The 19922-nt window shown below is 53.5% G+C and overlaps 3 protein-coding genes across 3 annotated transcripts; all 3 read right to left on the reverse strand.

The window, feature by feature from the left end:
• Positions 1-717: 717 nt before the first annotated feature.
• On the reverse strand, positions 718-1336 carry LOC135578736 (feather keratin 1-like). Its single transcript, XM_065054652.1, has one exon. The coding sequence runs from the start codon at positions 1318-1320 to the stop codon at positions 1018-1020; it is 303 nt and encodes a 100-aa protein (XP_064910724.1). The 5' UTR covers positions 1321-1336; the 3' UTR covers positions 718-1017.
• Positions 1337-7033: 5697 nt separating this feature from the next.
• LOC135578628 (feather keratin-like) lies at positions 7034-7336 on the reverse strand. The gene has a single exon (XM_065053524.1). The coding sequence runs from the start codon at positions 7334-7336 to the stop codon at positions 7034-7036; it is 303 nt and encodes a 100-aa protein (XP_064909596.1).
• Positions 7337-12919: 5583 nt separating this feature from the next.
• On the reverse strand, positions 12920-19708 carry LOC135578629 (uncharacterized). Its single transcript, XM_065053526.1, has 2 exons — positions 19405-19708; positions 12920-13542 (listed from the first exon to the last, which is right to left on the reverse strand). Exons 1-2 carry the CDS (start codon positions 19703-19705, stop codon positions 13220-13222), a joined length of 624 nt encoding a protein of 207 aa, XP_064909598.1. The 5' UTR covers positions 19706-19708; the 3' UTR covers positions 12920-13219.
• Positions 19709-19922: the final 214 nt, after the last annotated feature.

The raw sequence follows: 19922 nt of genomic DNA on the forward strand, positions 1-19922 counted from the left end.
GGACTCAGAGCTGGCAGCAGAATGACTGGGGGACAGTTGAAAAGAAAACAGCTTGTCAGAGAAGGGTCTTGTGGTTCTGGTGGAGAAGAAATGGGCCCTAAGGTGGCAATGAACCCTCTACGCAAAAGGGTCCATCAAGTCTCCAGGGCAGCATTGAGAAAAGACTTGACAGGAGGTTAAGGAAGGTGGCTGTTCTTCTCTCCTCAGCACTGGTGAGGTCTCATGTGGAGTCCTGCGTGCAGGACTGAGTTCCCCAGTGGAAGAAGGACATGGATGTGTTAGTGCAGTTTCATGAAGATGCTAAAGGGTGTGGAACATCTTCCACTGGAGGAGAGGCTGAGAGAGCTGGGATGCTTAGCCAGGAGGAAAAGAGCACATGGGGGATGTTATTAACGTGGAAATTTCAGAGGGGAGGAAATGAAGTTTATTTGCGGGTAGGGCTGGAGAGTCATGCTGGGGAAGAGAGTTATTGATGTGTGTGCTGGCATGATCTTGTCCAAGATGTGTGCAGGGAAGCATTGTCATGTGGAAGGCTCTGCTTGAGCCAGGGATGGGTTTGTGTCACATCCTGGAAGCCAGTGGGCACTGGTGGTGGTGGCATATTTCCTGGAAGAGGTCGTGTTATTCTTTTCCACCCACCATGATGGGCTGTTGAGTCCTGGTTGTTCTCAAGTGAAGTTGGACGAGCCGTGGGAGAAAAAGACAATAGGCTGCATCTCAAGCTGGGATGAAGGAGAACTTTATTGAGGGAGAAGAGTGAAAAGGCAGGAGTGCCAAGTGGAACAGCACAAGTCTGAGGTGCAAAGAAAGATGTGGGAGAAGAGGAGAAGGACCTTCATCAAGGTACGAAGGTAGCCCAGGCTGGCAACTTCCCTGCTTCCGTGCTTGGTGCCTGCAGACGAGGAGCCAAGGACAGCAGGTCCATGTGCCAGGAAGGGCCTAGAGGTGCATGTCCTGAATGTGTGGCGTGGCTTCCAGGGTGTGTGTGGTTGGCATCACGGGTGGTGGCGAGAGCCCTTAGCAGATGTATCCAGCCCTTCTGCCGCCAAAGCAGCCCAGGCCTCCGAAGCCGTAGCCAAAAGCGCCGGAGTTGATGGCAACTCCCTGAGCACCGAGTTCGTTGCCCACGGCAGCCGATGCGGAGGATCCGACGGCGGTGCTCTGGGGGTGGGAGGTGAGGATGGGTCCTGGCAGGGTGACCAGCACGGCGGGAGGCTGGATGACGACGCGGGAGTCCTGGCACTGCAGGGAACAGGGCTCGTTGCAGCTGTTGGCCAGCGGGGTGGGTCCGCAGGGGCGGCAGACGTCGTAGCAGGCCATGTGTGTGGTATGGAGGAGCCCTGGAAGGGACGAGAGGCTGTTGAGCAAGCGCAGGGGCGTGGGGGTGCGAGGAGCGGTGTTGCAGGAGGGCGAGGGAGTGGGGAGGCTGGTGTGGGGCTGTGGGGAGCGTGGCGGTGGGGAGGCGTGAGGGCTGCTGAGGCTGGGGCAGAGCGTGCTGGAAGAGAGGGGCCAGGCGGGGCAGGAGAAGGAGGGGAAGGGGGTTGAGGCTCACCTTGTTGAGCGCGGAGGGAGGAGAAGGCGTCAGGAGAAGTGTGTGAGGGAGAGAGGCGCTGGGCCGGCTTTTATGCTGGTCCCCGAGGGGCGGGACAGCCTTTGCGCATGGCGACAATTCGCAACCAGCAGCTGTCTGATGCCACAGCCTGGCCAGGAATGAGGAAGGTGTGTTTTCCTTCCTGCAATGCTCCAGTTTCTTGTTCTTGTCTTGAGGACGTGTCCACTTGGCCCTGGCAGCAGCTTTGAAGTGCGAGCAGTAGAGGCCAAGGACTTGGCGTTGATGGCGCTTGTCAGGGCGGGCAGAGGACGCAGCCAATGCGTAGGAGAAGGTGGGGTGTCGTCAGTGAGGTCATCCCATGGCACTCGTGTGGTTTGCGGGTGCTTTGTGAAGAGGTGGCCTAATTTCCTTTCAGGCCTGGCCACCTGGTCTTGGCTCTGGAGCTGTGCCAGGCATGAGGAGCTGCCACTAAGATGGGCTTTGGTCTGTTCCCTCTTTGCTAACATCTCTCTAAGCCTGTCTTTAGGCCTGGATTCCTGATTGGGTTTGATCTGTGCATGTCTTGGTGCCCCTCCTGCTTTTAAGCTTGTATCTGTGTGGATTTGTTATCCAACACAGGGTTTTGGAGCAAGGGAGCTACAAGGGTGGTTTCTGAGATGAGGTTCACAATGATTCTGTAATGTTCGTATAGAGTCCCCCTGGGCAATAATATGAAGCTATGGGGAAGAAGACCATCCTAGCTAGACAGAGAGCTTTAGCTGGAACTTGGTAAAACAAAGAGAGTTTATGACTTTTACAGGAAGGGGCAGGTAACTCAGGAGGACTACAGGGATGTCATGAGGTTGTGCAGGGAGCAAATTAGGATTGCAAAGACGCTACTACAACAAAATCTGGGTGCTGTTACAAAATACAATAAAATGATTCTAGACATACATTATCAACCAAAGGAGGGCTAATGAGAATTTCCATCCTTTACTTGTTGTGGGGGCAATCACAGGGCAAAGGATGGGGAAAATGATTTCTTCCCCTTAGTCTTTCAGGTCATGGAGCAGATCATGTTGAGTGACATTACACAGCAAGTACAGGACAACCAGGGGATCGGGCCCAGTCAGGATGGGGTGATGAAAGGCAGGTCCTGCTTGACCAACCTGATCTCCTTCTCTGACAAGGTGACCCACTTAGTGGATGAGGGAATGGCTGTGGATGTTGTCTACCTGGACTTTATTAAAGCCTTTGACACTGATTCAACTGGAGAAAGTGGCTGCTCATGGCTTGGACAGGTGTGTCCTTCACTGGCAAAAAACCTGGCTGGATGAGTGGGCCCAAATAGCTGTGGTGGCTGGAGTTAAATCCAGTTGGTGGCTGCTCACAAGTGGTGTTCCCCAGGGCTCAGTGCTGGGACCAGTTCTGTTTAATATCTGTCTCCATGGTCTGATGAGGGGATCGAGTGGACCCTCGGTAAGCGTAGCCTGGAGAGAGGGAGGCAGAGGGGAGACCGTCTCGCTCTCTATAACTACCTGAAAGGAGGTTGTAGTGAGGTAGGTGTCAGTGTTTTTCGTAAGGAACAAGGAACAGGACAAGAGAAAATGGCCTCAAGCTGCACCAGTGGAGATTTACATTGGATATTAGGGAAATTTATTCACTAAAATTGTTGTCAAGCATTTACTGCCCAGGGTAGTAGTGGAGTCATGATCCCTGGAGGTGTTTAAAAGATGTGTAGATGTGGTGCTTGGGGACATGGTTTAGTGGTGACCTTGGTATTGCTTGGTTAACACTTGGGTTTGATGATCTTAAAGGTCTTTTGTACCTGAAACAATTCTTTGATTCTGTTCAATGGCACCAGCCAGCTCCAACCAGACTGGTTGATGGTGAAACCTGAGCCAATCAGCAATGGTGGTAGCACAAATGTGTGAACATCTTTAAGAAGGGGGAAAATGATTGCACAATTGTAACCGGAAGAGAGAGAGGGATGGATGGATGTGATAGAAAAAATCTCTACAAACAGAAAGTTCAATGAGGAATGAGGTGCAGGATGTGCTCCTGGTGCTGGAGCAGAGATTCCCCTGCAGCCCGTTGTGAACCCCACGCTGGAGCAGATTGTCCCACTGCAGCCTCTGGAGATCTCCCTGTCCTTACAAAGACTCAGGAGCCTTTCCTCAGATTTTCTCCCCTCATGCAGTTGAGGAGGGGGAGTGATAGAGCAGCTTGGTGGGCACCTGCCATCCAGCCAAGGTCAAGCCAGCCCAGAGCCCCATCTTGCCAGCAGAGCAGGGTCACAGGCTTGTTCCTGCTCCTGGTCCTCAGTGCCCCAGGCTGTGCCTCAGGGACCCCACACTGAGGGGGACGGTGACCTCACAAAGGGGCTTTCTGTGTGACCTCAGAGCACAGGGACGGTTGCTTTATGTCCCGCACAGCAAGGTGAGATAGACGTCTGGGGACTCCTGCGTAGGTGGAGTTGGGACTGTGTGGCCAGGGGGACAGTGCAACAAGGACCCACACTTGGGTCAGCTGAGGACCCCACAGCAAGGGGGGGGTGACCCAGCATGTGTTGCCCGGGGTCCTGGCAGCAAAGGGACGCAGGATACAGGACTCTGTGGTTTTGTCCCTGGAACCTGATCGTGAGTGAAGATGGGGTCATGGGCACTGCCAGGTGGTTGGGCTGGGGACCACAGCAAGGGGGGGCCATGACAGGGACCCCACATGGATGCCCTGGCACCTCAAGAGCAGGCAAGCAGTGCAGGGTCTGTTGATTTATTTACTGATGACAGTTTTTTGGGGTGTTATTTAATCAGGACAATTTCTCTCCATCTTACTCTTCCAAGTCCCCTGAACTACACTAGTCTGAGGTCTTTGTATTGTAAAAGAAGTGTTGATTTTGAGGTCCTGAAAGGCACCTTCTGAAACATTCCAGGTGCTTCTATAGTGCCTGTAAGCTGCCCACTGATTGGCAGGTAAACTACCTGTGGCTTGATGGTAAGGATGTTATCTGTCCCCTGATTGGCAGGTTGTTACCTGCTGCTTGATGGTCAGGATGTTACCTGCCCGCTGATTGGTTGGTTAGAGAGTGCTGAGGCAGTGCCTGGCTGTGGGGAGGGGAGGCTGCGACTGGGGGCTGAGGCTGGTGAGGTCTGGGAGAGCTGGTGAGGCCGGTGAGAGGCCCAGGGGAGCGGGACCGGCAGGCAGGGGAGGCTGGTGAGTGACGGCTTTGGGGGTGAATGTGGGGTGAGCGCCGAGGGGTGAGGCCATTTCTGTGTGCAGTGTTTGTGGGGCCAGAGTGGGACTGGGCGTAGCGCAGGGGCAATGGGAGGCGTGCGTGGTGCCTGGGGCTGTGAAGCTGAGACCATTGAGGGGATGTTTGCATGGGAAAGGGTTGGGGAAGCAGAACAAACGGGACCATAGCAAGCCAGTTGGAAGGGACCAGTAGTGACCATGTAGTCCCACTGCTTGAGCACATCAGGGCTCAGTAAAAGATAAAGCGTGGTGTTAAGAGCAGTGTCCAAATGCCTCTGAAACACTGACAAGCTTGGGGTATCGACCACCTCTCTAGGAAGCCTGTTCCACTGTTTGACCACTGTCCCTGTAAATAAATGTTTCTAATGTCAATTTTAAACCTGCAGTGGTGCAGCTTTGATCCATTCCCAAGTGTCCTGTCACTGGATCTGATGGAGAAGAGGTCAGCACCTCCCTCTCCACGTCCCCTCCTCAGGAAGCTGCAGAGAGCAATGAGGTCGCCCCTCAGCCTCCTTCTCTCCAAACTAGACCAACCCGCTGTCCTCAGTTGCTCCTTTAGGACATGCCTTCCAGATCTTCATACAACTTTGTTACCCTCCTGTGGGTGCTTTCAAGTACCTTGACATTCCTCTTAAACACCTCGCAGAACACCTCACAATATTCCCCCCATTCGGATAGATCAAAACCTTTACTAAAATCCAGAAAAGCTACGTCCACCATCTTCCCTTCATGCATGAGGCAGGTGACCTTATTGTAGAAGGAAAGGAAATCACTTACACAGGACTTTCCCTTAGCGAGCCCCTGTTGACTGTACCTGATGATTACATTGCCCTTAAATGCCTTTCAGCATAACTCGGTTGCACCTTCTCCATAATTTTCCAGGTACTGTGGTCAGACTAACAGGTCTGCAGATTCCTGGCTGTTCACTCACGCCCTTTTTACAAACTGGAATAACGTTGGCTGGCTTGCAGTGAGTGAGAACATCTCTGGAGTCCCAAGATGTGTCGTGAGGGTTGTTCACCGCATGAGCAGTGTTTGTTGGTGAGGAAGATGAGGTGGGGCAGGAAGGGTCTCTGTGTGTGTGTGTTGATGGTGCTGGAGCACCTGCCAGGCAAGAGGCAGGTTGGGCCAGTGCAGGGCTGGGCTGGTGGAGCCGGTGAGTCCAGTGGACTCATATCTGCCCCCTAGAAAGGGGATGTTGTGTATATGGATCTGTATAAATCTGTGGGAAAATGTGGTTTAAACACACGTTTGCCGATGGAGCTTCCTGATTTCCCTGGCCACAGAGGAGTCTCATGGACCTGAGCAAGGGGAGAGGCCAAGTCCTGTTCTGGGGAGGACTCAGAGCTGGCAGCAGGAATGACTGGGGGACAGTTGAACAGAAAACAGCTTGTCAGAGGAGGGTCTTGTGGTTCTGGTGGAGAAGAAATGGGCCCTAAGCTGGAAATCAACCCTCTACGCAATAGGGGCCATCAAGTCTCCAGGGCAGCATTGAGAAAAAACTTGACAGGAGGTTAAGGAAGGTGACTGTTCTTCTCTCCCCAGCACTGGTGAGGTCCCATGTGGAGTCCTGCGTGCAGGACTGAGTTCCCCAGTGGAAGAAAGACATGGATGTGTTAGTGCAGTTTAATGAAGATGCTAAAGGGTCTGGAACATCTTCCACTGGAGAAGAGGCTGAGAGAGCTGGGGAAGAGAGTTATTGATGTGTGTGTTGGCATGATCTTGTCCAAGATGTGCACAGGGAAGCGTTCTCATGTGGAAGGCTCTGCTTGAGCCAGGGATGGGTTTGTGTCACATCCTGGAAGCCAGTGGGCACTGGTGGTGGTGGCGCCACATTTCCTGGAAGAGGTCGTGTTATTCTTTTCCACCCACCATGATTGGCTATTGAGTCCTGTTTGTTCTCAAGTGAAGTTGGACGAGCCATGGGAGAAAAAGACAATAGGCTGCATCTCAAGCTGGGTTGAAGGAGAACTTTATTGAGGGAGAAAAGTGAAAAGGCAGGAGTGCCAAGTGGAACAGCACAAGTCTGAGGTGCAAAGAAAGATGTGGGAGAAGAGGAGAAGGACCTTCATCAAGGTACGAAGGCAGCCCAGGCTGGCAACTTCCCTGCTTCCGTGCTTGGTGCCTGCAGACGAGGAGCCATGGACAGCAGGTCCATGTGCCAGGAAGGGCCTAGAGGTGCATGTCCTGAATGTGTGGCGTGGCTTCCAGGGTGTGTGTGGTTGGCATCACGGGTGGTGGCGAGAGCCCTTAGCAGATGTAGCCACCCCTTCTGCCGCCAAAGCAGCCCAGGCCTCCGAAGCCGTAGCCAAAAGCGCCGGAGTTGATGGCAACTCCCTGGGCACCGAGTTCGTTGCCCACGGCAGCCGATGAGGAGGATCCAACGGCGGTGCTTTGGGGGTGGGAGGTGAGGATGGGTCCTGGCAGGGTGACCAGCACGGCGGGAGGCTGGATGAGGACACGGGAGTCCTGGCACTGCAGGGAACAGGGCTCGTTGCAGCTGTTGGCCAGCGGGGTGGGTCCCCAGGAGCGGCAGGCGTCGTAGCAGGCCATGTGTGTGGTGTGGAGGGGCCCTGGAAGGGACGAGAGGCTGTTGAGCAAGCGCAGGGGCGTGGGGGTGCGAGGAGCGGTATTGCAGGAGGGCGAGGGAGTGGGGAGGCTGGTGTGGGGCTGTGGGGAGCCTGGCGGTGGGGAGGCGTGAGGGCTGCTGAGGCTGGGGGCAGAGCGTGCTGGAAGAGAGGGGCCAGGCGGGGCAGGAGAAGGAGGGCAAGGGGGTTGAGGCTCACCTTGTTGAGCGCGGAGGGAGGAGAAGGCGTCAGGAGAAGTGTGTGAGGGAGAGAGGCGCTGGGCCGGCTTTTATGCTGGTCCCCGAGGGGCGGGACAGCCTTTGCGCATGGCGACTATTTGCAGCCAGCAGCTGTCTGATGCCACAGCCTGGCCAGGAATGAGGAGGGTGTGTTTTCCTTCCCGCAATGCTCCAATTTCTTGTTCCTGTCTTGAGGACGTGTCCACTTGGCCTTGGTGGCAGCTTTGAAGTGCGAGCATTAGAGGCCAAAGACTTGGCGTTGATGGTGTGTATTGGGTCGGGCAGAGGATGCTGCTGAAGCACAGGAGATGTGGGGTGTCATCACTGAGGTCATCCCACAGCACTCGTGTGGTTTGCGGTTGCATTGTGTGGATGGTGCCTCATTTTCTCACAGCCCTGGCAGGCTGCTCTGGGCTCTGGAGCTCTGACGAGCATGAGGAGCTGCCTCTTATGTGGTCTTTGGTCTCTCCCTTCTTTGCTAACATCTCTCTAAGCCTGTCTTTAGGACTGTCTTCCCTGATTGGGTTTGATCTGTTTGTGTCTTTGTGCCCGTCTTGCTTTTAAACTTGTAGCTGTGTGGATTTGTTATACGACACCAGGTTTTGGAGCAAGAGAGCTGCAGGGGTGCTTTCTGAGGTAAGGTTCTCAAAGGTTCTGTAATGTTCATAGAGAGTCCCTATGTGCAGAAATATGAAGCTGTGGGGAAGAATACCATCCAGGTTAAACAGAGAACTTTAGCTGGATCTCGGGGAAAACAAAGAGAGTTTATGACTTTTACAGGAAGGGGCAGGTACCTCAGGAGGACTACAGGGATGTCATGAGGTTATGCAGGGGAAAATTAGAATTGGGAATGTGCAAGTACAATATAATCTGGGTACTGTTTTAAAATACAAGAATTTTTTTCCAGACATACATTATCAACAAAAGGAGGGCTAAGGAGAATCTCCATCCTTCACTGCATGTGGGGGCACTCACGCAGAGCAAAGGATGAGGAAAATAATTTATGTTTTTTTTTGTCGCAGTCTTTCTAATAAGACCAGTTGTTCTCTGGATACCAAGCCTCTGATGTAGAAGACAGGGAGCAGAACAAACCCCCAGAATCCAAAGGGAAATGGTTGGAAACCTCCTACACCAGTTAGACACTCAAAAATCTATGGGGCCTGATGCGATCCAGCCAAGGGAACTGAGGAAACTGGCGGAGGTGCTCATCAAGCCACTTTGCATCATTTATCTGCAGTCCTGGCTCACCAGGGAGGTCCCACTTGACTGGAGGTTGGAAAATGTGCTGCTTATATAAGATGAAAGGACAGAAGGGGGATTCAGGGATCTGCAGGCCTGTCAGTCTGACCTTGGTACCAGGTCAGGTCATTGTGCAGATTATGTTGAGTGACATTACACAGCAAGTACAGGACAACCAGGCGATCAGGCCCAGTCAGGATGGGGTGATGAAAGGCAGGTCCTGCTCGAGCAACCTGATCTTCTTCTCTGACAAGGTGACCCACTTAGTGGAGGAGGGCATGGCTGTGGATGTTGTCCACCTGGACTTTATTAAAGCCTTTGACACTGATTCAACTGGAGAAAGTGGCTGCTCATGGCTTGGACAGGTGTATCCTTCACTGGCAAAAAACCTGGCTGGATGGCTGGGCCCAAATAGCTGTGGTGACTGGAGTTAAATCCAGTTGGTGGCTGCTCACAAGTGGTGTTCCCCAGGGCTCAGTGCTGGGGCCAGTTCTGTTTAATATCTGTCTTCATGGTCTGATGAGGGGATCAAGTGGACCCTCGGTAAGCGTAGCCTGGAGATAGGGAGGCAGAGGGGAGACCGTCTCGCTCTCTACAACTACTTGAAAGGAGGTTTTAGGGAGCTACATCTCTGTCTCTTAACCAAGAAAGAAGCATCAGGACAAAAGAAAATGTGCTTAAGCTGCACCAGGTGAAATTTACATTGGATATTAGGGGAATTTATTTACCAAAAGTGTTGCGAAACACTGGAATGGACTGCCCAGGGTAGTGGTGGAGTCATCATCCCTGGAGGTGTTTAAAAGATGTGTAGATGTGGTGCTTGGGACATGGTTTAATGGTGACCTTGGTATTGCTTGGTTAACACTTGGGTTTGATGATCTTAAAGGTCTTTTGTATCTGAAACAAGTATTTGATTCTGTTCAATGGCACCAGCCAGATCCAACCAGACTGGTTGATGGTGATACCTGAGCCAAGCAGCAATGGTGGTAGCACAAATGTGTGAACATCTTTAAGGAGGGGGAGAAATGACTTCAAATTTGCAGCTGGAATAGAGGGGTTATATATGTGAGAGAAAAATCTCTGCAGACAGCAAGGTCAGTGAAGAAGGAGGTGCAGGATGTGCTCCTGGTGCTGGAGCAGAGATTCCCCTGCAGCCCGTTGTGAACCCCACGCTGGAGCAGATTGTCCCACTGCAGCCTCTGGAGATCTCCCTGTCCTTACAAAGACTCAGGAGCCTTTCCTCAGATTTTCTCCCCTCATACAGTTGAGGAGGGGGAGTGATAGAGCAGCTTGGTGGGCACCTGCCATCCAGCCAAGGTCAAGCCAGCCCAGAGCCCCATCTTGCCAGCAGAGCAGGGTCACAGGCTTGTTCCTGCTCCTGGTCCTCAGTGCCCCAGGCTGTGCCTCAGGGACCCCACACTGAGGGGGACGGTGACCTCACAAAGGGGCTTTCTGTGTGACCTCCGAGCGCAGGGACAGTTGCTTGGTGTCCCCTGCAGTGGTGCTCCATGGACCCTGCAGCAGGGAGGCTGGTGGTCCAGAGACTCCCTGCATGGGTCACTGTGTCGCCCTGCTATGAAGATGGGATGCTCTACCCTGGGCTCCACCCTGTAACAAGGTGAGACAGTGGCCGGTTACTCCCTTGTAGGTGGAGCAGGGACTGTTTATCCAGGCTCACAGTGCAACAAGGACCCACACCTGGGTCAGCTGAGGACCCTTCAGCAAGGGTGTTGTGACCTGGGTACCTTGTCTGGTTTGTACGGGATTCTGGCAGGAAGGGGAGATGTGGAGACGGGATCCCACATGGGTGGACCTGAGAACCTGCAGGCCAGGCACAAAGTGCAGTGTCTGTTGATATATATTGATTTAGTGAATTTTTTTCAGCAGCGTTGGTATTTAATCAGGGCATTTTCACACCGTCTTGCTCCTCTTAAGTCCCCCAGCTGCTGTCCTGCGAGGCCTTTGGTTTAGATTTCAGCAGCATTTCTACTCATTCATTTCCTTGTTCACCCACCAGCACTCCCAGCAGTTGTTTTGTGTTTGTCTGCTGAAGATTATCTATTTATTCTAGTGGCGCTGTTGATTTTCAAGTCCTGACAGGCACCTTCTGGAACCTTCCAGGGGCTTCTAGAGCAGCTGGTGCCTGTCAGCTGCCCTCGATGGTCAAATTGTTATCTGCCCCCTGATTGGCAGGTTGTTACCTGCTGCTTGATGGTCAGGATGTTACCTGCCCCCTGATTGGCTGGTCAGAGAGCGCTGAGGCAGTGCCTGGCTGTGGGGAGGGGAGGCTGCGACTGGGGGCTGAGGCTGGTGAGGTCTGGGAGAGCTGGTGAGGCCGGTGAGAGGCCCAGGGGAGCGGGACCGGCAGGCAGGGGAGGCTGGTGAGTGACAGCTATGGGGGTGAATGTGGGGTGAGCGCCGAGGGGTGAGGCCATTTCTGTGTGCAGTGTTTGTGGGGCCAGAGTGGGACTGGGTGTAGCGCAGGGGCAATGGGAGGCGTGCGTGGTGCACGGGGCTGTGAACCTGAGAACCTCGAGGGGATGTTTGTATGGGAAAGGGTTGTTGAAGCAGAAAAGACGGGACTAGACCAGTCCAGTTAGAAGGGACCTACCGTGATTATTGAGTCCAAAAGCCTGATCGGATCAGGGCTCAGTAAAAGTTAAAGCATGGAACAGTTCACAATACTCCTGTATTTGGGAGAGGATCAAAAGCTTTACTAAAATCCAGAAAAGCAAAGTCCACCAGCTTCCCTTCATGCACAAGGCAGGTGACTTTATTGTAGAAGGAAAGGAAATCAGTTACACAGGACTTTCCCTTAGCGAGCCCCTGTTGACTGTACCTGATGATTACATTGCCCTTAAATGCCTTTCAGCATAACTCGGTTGCACCTTCTTCATAATTTTCCAGGTCCTGTGGTCAGACTAACAGGTCTGCAGATTCCTGGATTTTCTGTCACGCCCTTTTTACAAACTGGAATAACGTTGGCTGGCTTGTAATGAGCGAGAACATTTCTGGAGTCCCAAGATGTGTCGTGAGTGTCGTGAGGGTTGTTCAGCGCATGAGCAGTGTTTGTTGGTGAGGAAGATGAGGTGGGGCAGGAAGGGTCTCTGTGCGTGTGTGTTGATGGTGCTGGAGCACCTGGCAGGCAAGAGGCAGGTTGGGCCAGTGCAGGGCTGGGCTGGCGGAGCTGGTGAGTCGGGTGGAGTCACATCTGCTTCCTAGAAAGCGGGGGTTGTGTATATGGATGTGTAGAAATCTGTGGGAAAACGTGTTTTAAACACATTTGCCGATGGAGCTTCCTGATTTCTCTGGCCACGGGTGAGTCTCATGGAGCTGAGCAAGGGATGAGGCCAAGGCCTGTTCTGGGGAGGACTCAGAGCTGGCAGCAGGAATGACTGGGGGACAGTTGAACAGAAAACAGCTTGTCAGAGAAGGGTCTTGTGGTTCTGGGGGAGAAGAAAGGGGCCCTAAGGTGGCAATGAACCCTTGACATAAAAAGGGTCCATCAAGTCTCCAGGGCAGCATTGAGAAAAGTCTTGACAGGAGGTTAAGGAAGGTGGCTGTTCTTGTCTCCTCAGCACTGGTGAGGTCCCATGTGGAGTCCTGCGTGCAGGACTGAGTTCCCCAGTGGACGAAGGACATGGATGTGTTAGTGCAGTTTCATGAAGATGCTAAAGGGTCTGGAACATCTTCCACTGGAGGAGAGGCTGAGAGAGCTGGGATGTTTAGCCAGGAGGGAAAGAGCACATGGGGGATGTTATCAATGTGGAAATTTCAGAGGGGAGGAAATTAAGTTTATTTGCTGGTAGGGCTGGAGAGTCATGCTGGGGAAGAGAGTTATTGATGTGTGTGCTGGCATGATCTTGTCCAAGATGTGCACAGGGAAGCGTTGTCATGTGGAAGGCTCTGCTTGAGCCAGGAATGGGTTTGTGTCACATCCTGGAAGGCAGTGGGCACTGGTGGTGGTGGTGGCATATTTCCTGGAAGAGGTCGTGTTATTCTTTTCCACCCACCATGATGGGCTGTTGAGTCCTGGTTGTTCTCAAGTGAAGTTGGACGAGCCGTGGGAGAAAAAGACAATAGGCTGCATCTCAAGCTGGGATGAAGGAGAACTTTATTGAGGGAGAAGAGTGAAAAGGCAGGAGTCCCAAGTGGAACAGCACAAGTCTGAGGTACAAAGAAAGATGTGGGAGAAGAGGAGAAGGACCTTCATCGAGGTACGCAGGCAGCCCAGGCTGGCAACTTCCCTGCTTCCGTGCTTGGTGCCTGCAGACGAGGAGCTGTGGACAGCAGGTCCATGTGCCAGGAAGGGCCTAGAGGTGCATGTCCTGAATGTGTGGCGTGGCTTCCAGGGTGTGTGTGGTTGGCATCACGGGTGGTGGCGAGAGCCCTTAGCAGATGTATCCACCCCTTCTGCCGCCAAAGCAGCCCAGGCCTCCGAAGCCGTAGCCAAAGCTGCCGGAGTTGACAGCAACTCCCTGGGCGCCGAGTTCGTTGCCCACGGCAGCCGATGCGGAGGATCCGACGGCGGTGCTCTGGGGGTGGGAGGTGAGGATGGGTCCTGGCAGGGTGACCAGCACGGCGGGAGGCTGGATGACGACGCGGGAGTCCTGGCACTGCAGGGAACAGGGCTCGTTGCAGCTGTTGGCCAGCGGGGTGGGTCCCCAGGAGCGGCAGGCATCGTAGCAGGCCATGTGTGTGGTGTGGAGGGGCCCTGGAAGGGACGAGAGGCTGTTGAGCAAGCGCAGGGGCGTGGGGGTGCGAGGAGCGGTATTGCAGGAGGGCGAGGGAGTGGGGAGGCTGGTGTGGGGCTGTGGGGAGCGTGGCGGTGGGGAGGCGTGAGGGCTGCTGAGGCTGGGGCAGAGCATGCTGGAAGAGAGGGGCCAGGCGGGGCAGGAGAAGGAGGGCAAGGGGGTTGAGGCTCACCTTGTTGAGCGCGGAGGGAGGAGAAGGCGTCAGGAGAAGTGTGTGAGGGAGAGAGGCGCTGGGCCGGCTTTTATGCTGGTCCCCGAGGGGCGGGACAGCCTTTGCGCATGGCGGCATTTTGCAGCCAGCAGCTCTTTGATGCCACAGCCTGGCCAGGAATGAGGAGGGTGTGTTTTCCTTCCCGCAATGCTCCAATTTCTTGTTCCTGTCTTGAGGACGTGTCCACTTGGCCCTGGCGGCAGCTTTGAAGTGCGAGCATTAGAGGCCAAAGACTTGGCGTTGATAGTGTGTATCGGGTCGGGCAGAGGATGTGGCCGAAGCACAGGGGAGGTGGGGTTTCGTCAGTGAGGTCATCCCACAGCACTCGTGTGGTTTGCGGTTGCATTGTGTGGATGGTGCCTCATTTTCTCACAGCCCTGGCAGGCTGCTCTGGGCTCTGGAGCTCTGACGAGCATGAGGAGCTGCCTCTTATTTGGTCTTTGGTCTCTCCCTTCTTTGCTAACATCTCTCTAAGCCTGTCTTTAGGCCTGGCTTCCCTGATTGGGTTTGATCTGTTTGTGTCTTTGTGCCCCTCTTGCTTTTAAACTTGTAGCTGTGTGGATTTGTTATATGACACCAGGTTTTGGAGCAAGAGAGCTGCAGGGGTGCTTTCTGAGGTAAGGTTCTCAAAGGTTCTGTAATGTTCATAGAGAGTCCCTATGTGCAGAAATATGAAGCTGTGGGGAAGAATACCATCCAGGTTAAACAGAGAACTTTAGCTGGATCTCAGGGAAAACAGAGTTTATGACTTTTACAGGAAGGAGCAGGTATCTCAGGAGGACTACAGGGATGTCATGTGGTTATGCAGGGGGAAAATTAGAATTGGGAATGTGCAAGTACAACATAATCTGGGTACAGTTGTAGAATACAAGAATTTTTTTCCAGACATACATTATCAACAAAAGGAGGGCTAATGAGAATCTCCATCCTTCACTGGATGTGGGGGCACTCACGCAGCGCAAAGGATGAGGAAAATGCTTTAATGCTTTCTTCGCCTCAGTCTTTCTAATAAGACCAGTTGTTCTCTGGACACCAAGCCTCTGATGTAGAAGACAGGGAGCAGAACAAACCCCCAGAATCCACGGGGAAATGGTTGGAAACCTCCTACACCAGTCAGACACTCAAAAATCTATGGGGCCTGATGGGATCCAGCCAAGGGTACTGAGGAAACTGGCGGAGGTGCTCACCAAGCCATTTTGCTTCATTTATCTGCAGTCCTGGCTCACCAGGGAGGTCCCACTTGACTGGAGGTTGGAAAATGTGCTGCTTATATAAGATGAAAGGACAGAAGGGGGATCCAGGGATCTGCAGGCCTGTCAGTCTGACCTTGGTACCAGGTCAGGTCATTGTGCAGATTATGTTGAGTGACATTACACAGCAAGTACAGGACAAGCAGGCGATCTGGCCCAGTCAGGATGGGGTGATGAAAGGCAGGTCCTGCTCGAGCAACCTGATCTTCTTCTCTGACAAGGTGACCCACTTAGTGGAGGAGGGAATGGCTGTGGATGTTGTCCACCTGGACTTTATTAAAGCCTTTGACACTGATTCAACTGGGGAAAGTGGCTGCTCATGGCTTGGACAGGTGTATCCTTCACTGGCAAAAAACCTGGCTGGATGGCTGGGCCCAAATAGCTGTGGTGACTGGAGTTAAATCCAGTTGGTGGCTGCTCACAAGTGGTGTTCCCCAGGGCTCAGTGCTGGGGCCAGTTCTGTTTAATATCTGTCTTCATGGTCTGATGAGGGGATCGAGTGGACCCTCGGTAAGCGTAGCCTGGAGAAAGGGAGGCAGAGGGGAGACCGTCTCGCTCTCTACAACTACCTGAAAGGAGGTTTTAGGGAGCTACGTCTCTGTCTCTTAACCAAGAAAGAAGCATCAGGACAAAAGAAAATGTGCTTAAGCTGCACCAGGTGAAATTTACATTGGATATTAGGGGAATTTATTTACCAAAAGTGTTGCGAAACACTGGAATGGACTGCGCAGGGTAGTGGTGGAGTCATCATCCCTGGAGGTGTTTAAAAGATGTGTAAATGTGGTGCTTGGGGACATGGTTTCGTGGTGACCTTGGTATTGCTTGGTTAACACTTGGATTTGATGATCTTAAAGGTCTTTTGTACCTGAAATAATTCTTTGATTCTATTCAATAGCACCAGCCAGCTCCAACCAGACTGGTTGATGGTGAAACCTGAGCCAATCAGCAATGGTGGTAACACAAATGTGTGAACATCTTTAAGAAGGCGGAGAAATGACTTCAAATTTGCAGCTGGAATAGAGGGGTTATATATGTGAGAGAAAAATCTCTGCAGACAGCAAGGTCAGTGAAGAAGGAGGTGCAGAATGTGCTCCTGGTGCTGGAGCAGAGATTCCTCTGCAGCCTGTTGTGAACCCCACGCTGGAGCTGATTGTCCCACTACAGCCTCTGGAGATCTCCCTGTCCTTACAAAGACTCAGGAGCCTTTCCTCAGATTCTCTCCCCTCATGCAGTTGAGGAGGGGGAGTGATAGAGCAGCTTGGTGGGCACCTGCCATCCAGCCAAGGTCAAGGCAGCCCAGAGCCCCATCTTGCCAGCAGAGCAGGGTCACAGGCTTGTTCCTGCTCCTGGTCCTCAGTGCCCCAGGCTGTGCCTCAGGGACCCCACACTGAGGAGGACGATGACCTCACAAAGGGGCTTTCTGTGTGACCTTCGAGCACAGGGACGATTGCTTGGGGTCCCCTGCAGTGGTGCTCCATGGACCCTGCAGCAGGGAGGCTGGTGGTCCAGAGACCCCCTGCATGGGTCACTGTGTCACCCTGCTATGAAGATGGGATGCTCTACCCCGGGCTCCACCCTGTAACAAGGTGAGACAGTGGCCGGTTACTCCCTTGTAGGTGGAGCAGGGACTGTTCATCCAGGCTCACAGTGCAACAAGGACCCACACCTGGGTCAGCTGAGGACACTTCAGCAAGGGCGTTGTGACCTGGGTACCTTGTCTGGTTTGTACGGGTTCCTGGCAGGAAGGGGAGATGTGGAGACGGGATCCCACATGGGTGGACCTGAGAACCTGCAGGCCAGGCACAAAGTGCAGTGTCTGTTGATATATATTGATTTAGTGAATCTTTTTTCAGCGGCATTGGTATTTAATCAGGGCATTTTCACACCGTCTTGCTTCTCTTAAGTCCCCCAGCTGCTCTCCTGCGAGGCCTTTGGTTTAGTTTTCAGCAGCATTTCTACTCATTCATTTCCTTGTTCACCCACCAGCCCTCCCAGCAGTTGTTTTGTGTTTGTCTGCTGAAGATTATCTATTTATTCTAGTGGCGCTGTTGATTTTCAAGTCCTGACAGGCACCTTCTGGAACCTTCCAGGGGCTTCTAGAGCAGCTGGTGCCTGTCAGCTGCCCTCAATGGTCAAATTGTTATCTGCTCCCTGATTGGCAGGTTGTTACCTGCTGCTTGATGGTCAGGATGTTACCTGCCCCCTGATTGGCTGGTCAGTGAGTGCTGAGGCAGTGCCTGGCTGTGGGGAGGGGAGGCTGCGACTGGGGGCTGAGGCTGGTGAGGTCTGGGAGAGCTGGTGAGGCCGGTGAGAGGCCCAGGGGAGCGGGACCGGCAGGCAGGGGAGGCTGGTGAGTGACGGCTTTGGGGGGTGAATGTGGGGTGAGCGCTGAGGGGTGAGGCCATTTCTGTGTGCTGTGTTTGTGGGGCCAGAGTGGGACTGGGTGTAGCGCAGGGGCAATGGGAGGCGTGCGTGGTGCACGGGGCTGTGAACCTGAGAACCTCGAGGGGATGTTTGTATGGGAAAGGGTTGTTGAAGCAGAAAAGACGGGACTAGACCAGTCCAGTTAGAAGGGACCTACCGTGATTATTGAGTCCAAAAGCCTGATCAGATCAGGGCTCAGTAAAAGTTAAAGCATGGAACAGTTCACAATACTCCTGTATTTGGGAGAGGATCAAAAGCTTTACTAAAATCCAGAAAAGCCAAGTCCACCAGCTTCCCTTCATGCACAAGGCAGGTGACCTTATTGTAGAAGGAAAGGAAATCAGTTACACAGGACTTTCCCTTAGCGAGCCCCTGTTGACTGTACCTGATGATTACATTGCCCTTAAATGCCTTTCAGCATAACTTGGTTGCACCTTCTTCATAATTTTCCAGGTCCTGTGGTCAGACTAACAGGTCTGCAGATTCCTGGATTTTCTGTCACGCCCTTTTTACAAACTGGAATAACGTTGGCTGGCTTGTAATGAGCGAGAACATCTCTGGAGTCCCAAGATGTGTCGTGAGTGTCGTGAGGGTTGTTCAGCGCATGAGCAGTGTTTGTTGGTGAGGAAGATGAGGTGGGGCAGGAAGGGTCTCTGTGCGTGTGTGTTGATGGTGCTGGAGCACCTGGCAGGCAAGAGGCAGGTTGGGCCAGTGCAGGGCTGGACTGGTGGAGCCGGTGAGTCAGGTGGACTCACATCTGCTTCCTAGAAAGCGGGGGTTGTGTATATGGATGTGTAGAAATCTGTGGGAAAACGTGTTTTAAACACATTTGCCGATGGAGCTTCCTGATTTCCCTGGCCACAGGGGAGTCTCATGGAGCTGAGCAAGGGAAGAGGCCAAGTCCTGTTCTGGGGAGGACTCAGAGCTGGCAGCAGAATGACTGGGGGACAGCTGAACATAAAACAGCTTGTCAGAGAAGGGTCTTGTGGTTCTGGTGGAGAAGAAAGGGGCCCTAAGGTGGCAATGAACCCTTGACATAAAGAGGGTCCATCAAGTCTCCAGGGCAGCTTTGAGAAAATCTTGACAGGAGGTTAAGGAAGGTGGCTGTTCTTCTCTCCTCAGCACTGGTGAGGTCCCATGTGGAGTCCTGCGTGCAGGACTGAGTTCCCCAGTGAAAGAAGGACATGGATGTGTTAGTGCAGTTTAATGAAGATGCTAAAGGATCTGGAACATCTTCCACTGGAGGAGAGGCTGAGAGAGCTGGGATGCTTAGCCAGGAGGGAAAGAGCACATGGGGGATGTTATCAATGTGGAAATTTCAGAGGGGAGGAAATTAAGTTTATTTGCTGGTAGGGCTGGAGAGTCATGCTGTGGAAGAGAGTTATTGATGTGTGTGCTGGCATGATCTTGTCCAAGATGTGCACAGGGAAGCATTGTCATGTGGAAGGCTCTGCTTGAGCCAGGGATGGGTTTGTGTCACATCCTGGAAGGCAGTGGGCACTGGTGGTGGTGGTGGCATATTTCCTGAAAGAGGTCGTGTTATTCTTTTCCACCCACCATGATGGGCTGTTGAGTCCTGGTTGTTCTCAAGTGAAGTTGGACGAGCCGTGGGAGAAAAAGACAATAGGCTGCATCTCAAGCTGGAATGAAGGAGAACTTTATTGAGGGAGAAGAGTGAAAAGGCAGGAGTGCCAAGTGGAACAGCACAAGTCTGAGGTGCAAAGAAAGATGTGGGAGAAGAGGAGAAGGACCTTCATCGAGGTACGCAGGCAGCCCAGGCTGGCAACTTCCCTGCTTCCGTGCTTGGTGCCTGGAGACGAGGAGCCGTGGACAGCAGGTCCATGTGCCAGGAAGGGCCTAGAGGTGCATGTCCTGAATGTGTGGCGTGGCTTCCAGGGTGTGTGTGGTTGGCATCACGGGTGGTGGCGAGAGCCCTTAGCAGATGTAGCCACCCCTTCTGCCACCAAAGCAGCCCAGGCCTCCGAAGCCGTAGCCAAAGCTGCCGGAGTTGACAGCAACTCCCTGGGCGCCGAGTTCGTTGCCCACGGCAGCCGATGCGGAGGATCCGACGGCGGTGCTCTGGGGGTGGGAGGTGAGGATGGGTCCTGGCAGGGTGACCAGCACGGCGGGAGGCTGGATGACGACGCGGGAGTCCTGGCACTGCAGGGAACAGGGCTCGTTGCAGCTGTTGGCCAGCGGGGTGGGTCCGCAGGGGCGGCAGACGTCGTAGCAGGCCATGTGTGTGGTATGGAGGAGCCCTGGAAGGGACGAGAGGCTGTTGAGCAAGCGCAGGGGCGTGGGGGTGCGAGGAGCGGTGTTGCAGGAGGGCGAGGGAGTGGGGAGGCTGGTGTGGGGCTGTGGGGAGCGTGGCGGTGGGGAGGCGTGAGGGCTGCTGAGGCTGGGGCAGAGCGTGCTGGAAGAGAGGGGCCAGGCGGGGCAGGAGAAGGAGGGGAAG

Source organism: Columba livia, chromosome 2, assembly GCF_036013475.1.
Source record: "Columba livia isolate bColLiv1 breed racing homer chromosome 2, bColLiv1.pat.W.v2, whole genome shotgun sequence".
NCBI classification, from domain to species: domain Eukaryota; kingdom Metazoa; phylum Chordata; class Aves; order Columbiformes; family Columbidae; genus Columba; species Columba livia.

Excerpts from the sequence above, each read along its gene's own strand:
- LOC135578736 (XM_065054652.1), bottom strand. The coding sequence starts at position 1,320 with ATGGCCTGCTACGACGTCTGCCGCCCCTGCGGACCCACCCCGCTGGCC.
- LOC135578628 (XM_065053524.1), bottom strand. The coding sequence starts at position 7,336 with ATGGCCTGCTACGACGCCTGCCGCTCCTGGGGACCCACCCCGCTGGCC.
- LOC135578629 (XM_065053526.1), bottom strand. The coding sequence starts at position 19,705 with ATGGCCTGCTACGACGTCTGCCGCCCCTGCGGACCCACCCCGCTGGCC. Across the intron at positions 13,543-19,404 it reads AAGGGGTGGCTACATCTGCT|GGCCCCTCCACACCACACAC; the intron begins AAGGGCTCTCGC and ends CGTCCCTTCCAG.